This window comes from Lycium barbarum, chromosome 2 (genome assembly GCF_019175385.1).
Source record: "Lycium barbarum isolate Lr01 chromosome 2, ASM1917538v2, whole genome shotgun sequence".
NCBI lineage: Eukaryota > Viridiplantae > Streptophyta > Magnoliopsida > Solanales > Solanaceae > Lycium > Lycium barbarum.
The window spans coordinates 4,586,323-4,591,031 of NC_083338.1; the positions used below are offsets into that span (position 1 = coordinate 4,586,323).

The following is a 4,709-nucleotide window of genomic DNA, read 5'->3' on the forward strand; positions in this document are numbered from 1 at the left end:
AGATCATCAAATTAGTGGCCTAGATTTAAAGTCAACTTAATTACATTCAAAACCACTTGATGCTATTCGTTCTTTCAATAGACTTGTTGTACTCATATCTGTCTCAAAGAAAAGTTCAAACAACAAAGGCTGATTCACTTTAAGTACATTGCACTAATTCTCTTGTTTGGGAAAGTTCATGTAATTCTCATCACGAATTTGCTGCCTAATTATCATGCTTTCAAATTCAATACTCTGTTCTAGTTTTACAATATTGACTATGTATATCCCGTCTTAAAATGGAAATCGATTGTTCGAAATAATTAGCAAGACTAATCCAAATTTATGTTGCACTATCTATTTACGGGAAAACTGAATTTCTTCATTCCCGATGCTTTACTATTGCATTTTTATACTAATGTGCCTTTGAACATTTCAACAAATTTAATACAAGGTTCATGAAATGTGCTCAATGTACATTTCTGGATAAAAACGTGACGGAGAACACTATGAGTTAGACTTCACTACCATCCTTATAAAAAAAGTCATAATTAACTTTTTGTAAAGAACTTCTATTGACTAACAATTTGAAACTTTGAAAAAACTACACCTCATGACGTGCAATTTTCATGATTAATTAAACCGTATTCATTCAAATTCCTTCTATATCACAAAAAAAAAAAAAAAAAAAAAAAAAAGAGACAACAAAAATAGAAAATTGTATAGAATATTATAACCGTAGAGCACGAGAAAGAGCGTCTAATAAGGGATGCTAGGGAAGTCAGAAGACTGTCTAATAAATAATGGAAGATCACTTTCCGTGTGAAAATATGTATGTGTAGGTGTTTAGGAATTTTAATACGTGAATAAATGTATTGATGCAAATTACCTACTTTACACACACAAAAAAAGAAGGAAACTCTATAGAACATAAAATAAAATACTAGTAGGTTATTATTTTCTTTTTATGTATTTGGGTATTTTTTTATTCCTTATATCTTCCTATTTTTTCCTTTCCATAATAGTGCTATGAAGAAATATAATCAATAGGCAAGGATAAAAAGATCTTAAAAAAAAAAATACAAAAAACACGTTCTACTGTCTTCCTACAGCTTCTCGTACTCTTTCCCTTTCAAGATGAATATGAATGAATCACAATGTTGAAGATGGATATGAACGATATAATTAAATTTCATGGACAAATATGTCCCTTTTTCTTTTTCTATTTTCTGAAAACAATAAATTATGTACACAAAAATAATCCACTGCTATTGTTCTTTAAAAACAACTATTTCTGCCTAAGCAATTTGCTCTTTTCCTAATTCCTAAAATGGATACGAAGATTTTAAATTCATAGGTACACAAGGAGAACTCCTCCACGCCTTACCATGCAATTTGAGAATTTCTCTAGCTCTATCCTTAGCCTTACTTCCACAATCAACTTGAAGCACCAAACAAAGCTTTGCCACCACACCCAAACTCAACATCTCTTGAACAACACTTGGTGTTGCTGAAAACTTTGAGATTGAATGCAAAATCTTGATAGCCCTTTCACTCCCCGCTTTAGAAACCCTAAGTATTTTCTTGGAAACAATGGCTAATCCTCCGGCATGCTTCAATAGCTCAACTCTCCCTTCTGCACTCTGACAAATTTGATCCAACAAAATTAGCATCAATTCACAAGCCCTTTTCTCCGATGAATCGAGCAAAAGATCCACTAAAACCCTAATTGCTCCTGCCTCTGCTGCTTTCACTCTGTTCCTCCCCCATGGACATGCCTGCACGAGCACTTGCAACGATGCTTTCGTCGCCTTTTGAGAGATCTCATCCCTCAAGACTTGGACCACTTGGGTGAAGAATTCTTGCTTCAAACCCAAAATTGGAGTTGGTGTGGATGCTTCGAACATGTCTTTCATTAACATCAACGCGTAAGCCCTAGACTCGTAGCTTCCGCGTTGCATGACACGTGTCAATGACTCGATGAATTCGTTGTTTCCACTCGCGATGAGTGACCTCAATCCATGTTCAGATAATTTGAGTTGGTAGAGGATGCTTAGCGCTTCTTCTTTAGTACTCGTGAAACCCTCTTCGTCTGGCACTTCATTCGAAATATTTATAATAGAAGCTAAGAACTCTGGTGTCCCCGCGGATTCCATGCAGCGTTTGTTAGCGTCGTTCTCAGAAGCCATGGATCTTAGGGTCTTGAGAGTTTTCATTTGCATTTCTGGCGATTTTGCTTCTTTGAGGAGCTTTATGATCTGGGGTTTGTTGACTTGAGGCTTCGGTGTAGGGAACCTTTCGATGCCATAGGACGCGTTGAGAGTACACCACGATTGTATTAATCGCCGAAGAGTGATGTTTGGTGTCAATTCTATGCTTGTAAGGAACTGCTTTGTAACCGGACAAGTGTTATTCTTGGCTAAGAATATCCATTTCTCGATGTTTTCTCGATCATATGTTATTCCAGTTGAGATTGTGACGGGGTCTTTCATCATCTCTAGAGAAATCGGGCAAATGAAATAAGGGGGTACTTGAATTTCATCCATTTGTATTTTGGGAAATTTCAAGATTCAAAGAAGGACAATTCAAGATTGTTGCAAATATTAGCAAAAATAAGAGGCTTCTTTTGAGTAGATGAATAAATTGAAGCTTTGTTGAGACTTGAGAGAAGCTGAGAAGTGAATTGGTTTGAAAAATGAGAGGGTTTGGTTCTAGTTATATATACGAGTGGGAGAATAGGAAGAAATTTTCGAAGTCAAAACACGGAAATAGGAATACTTTAAATAAAAAAAAAGGATGATATATCTTTACCAAGTCTAATATGTGTATTTTCGGTGGCCCAAGTGTGTGTACGTAGGAAAAAAACAGCACACTTTTGACTTTCTCTCTCTAGAAATATTTAAAACACGTGTCAATTTCCATCTCTTTCTAACTCGTGTTTTAATTACAAAAATATATATTTCCAATAATAGGACAACCACTACGTAGAGGGGAATTGATTTTTTTAGGATTTCTCTCTTTTAGCTGTTCAACTTGCTTTTGACTAAGCTAATTCTTTTACCTGGCCTTTTAAAGTACTGAGAACTTAGAATGATCGATTTGAAGTTATCTAATGAACTTTTTATATATTATCAAGCCATTTAAACTATATTTTCTTATATATAAGGTTCCTTAAAATGAGCATGTGTAATCTTAAAATTAAATAATTTATCTACTACAATAGATAAAGATGACAAATGCTACTTAATCTTTAATCCCATTTTATGTCAATACAGGTAATGAGCTAGATTGGATATCCTATACTTAGACGCATGCAGGGAACAGATCAGGGTAGTGGACACACTGGCCAAGGAAGGAGCAAAGGAAAAAAGATTGGAGACATAGTTCACCTGGAAGTTCCTGGCCTTTGTTTGCTTTTGATGTTTTTACAGCAAACAAATTAGGAACTACTTTTATCAGAAATAATTAGGCTTGTAATAGTAATGATCTACTTGACTCTAGAATCTTAACTCATTGGGTCCAATGTGACCCTCAATTGTTTTTATGACGCATAATTATATAATATATGATAAGTAAGTCTTTTATCGCCCCCGGAAAAAAAAAGGAAAAAAAGACCGAGATAACAATTTATTTACCTAAATGATGTTTAGCTTAGGGCGTTAGACTATCTACCCTAGCTAGATGAGTTCAATTTGTGCTCCTACGTGTACAAATTGAAGTTTTAATTAGGTAATTATCTTATTATATTATGGGGATGAGGTTGACCCGCCATCCTCTTAAATGCACTTTATTTTAAACACAAAACAATTAGAAGGATCTATATACATCAATTAATCCATAATAATTGTCTATTGTTAACCTTACGTTCTAGTCAAACCTATTTCTAATGAAACCCAAATTTAAAACTGTTTGCATGTGGGAATATAGTTGAACCATTAATATTATGATCTCAATAGCATTGACCTTCACATCCTCACAACACCACCAAGGCTGCCAGTGCATCACCGTCATGAACAGTGGGTTGGTATGCCCAATCGGACTTGTGCCAAATTAAGTTGAACTAAATTTAAAATTCAAATTTTGAAAAAGATTGAATCTTCCCTGCTCTTGAAACATACGTACTATACGAGCGTAGTTGGTATGTCGCTGTTGTATTTTATTTTATTTTAATTTTCCCCGGTCGTCAATTCGACCTTGCTCGATCTGTTCAACTAAGACCTTATAATGCAATCGCAGTATCTAGTCCAATTGCTAGCTGTTTTTTCTTTGTATATTTCATTATCCGCAAGTTGTCCTAGCGGTAAGAGTCCTTCCGATGATGAATGGTCTGTTCAACTCGTTTTGTTCTTGTGTAGAAAGGAAGTAACCTGTGGGAATCTGTTGTTGATTAACGAACTAGGAATCAGAACTCGCTCTACCTTTGCTTTGGATTTTTGGAAACTGGAGCACCCACTCTAATGGGGCTCCGACTAATTTGAATTTGCATAAGGTCGGTTAGAGGGGAAAACACACACCAAGATTTTTTCTATACTCTGAGCTCGAATCAAAAACTTCTGATCAATGTGGAGTGATTTTATCCATCACACCACAATCTTTACTAGTCATTATTGTAGCATTAAGTTGACTAAATAATCAGTTTAATTCCCTTTTAAAAAAAAATTATTCTCCTTTCAAGTATAGCTTTATAAGAATTTGTCTTATGATTAATTTTGAGCAAAACTCGAAAAATC

General features: G+C 34.8%; 1 protein-coding gene across 1 annotated transcript; it reads right to left on the bottom strand.

The window, feature by feature from the left end:
• Positions 1-1,161: 1,161 nt before the first annotated feature.
• Positions 1,162-2,681, bottom strand: LOC132629238 (E3 ubiquitin-protein ligase PUB23-like). The gene has a single exon (XM_060344948.1). The coding sequence runs from the start codon at positions 2,523-2,525 to the stop codon at positions 1,305-1,307; it is 1,221 nt and encodes a 406-aa protein (XP_060200931.1). The 5' UTR covers positions 2,526-2,681; the 3' UTR covers positions 1,162-1,304.
• Between the last annotated feature and the right edge of the window lie 2,028 nt (positions 2,682-4,709).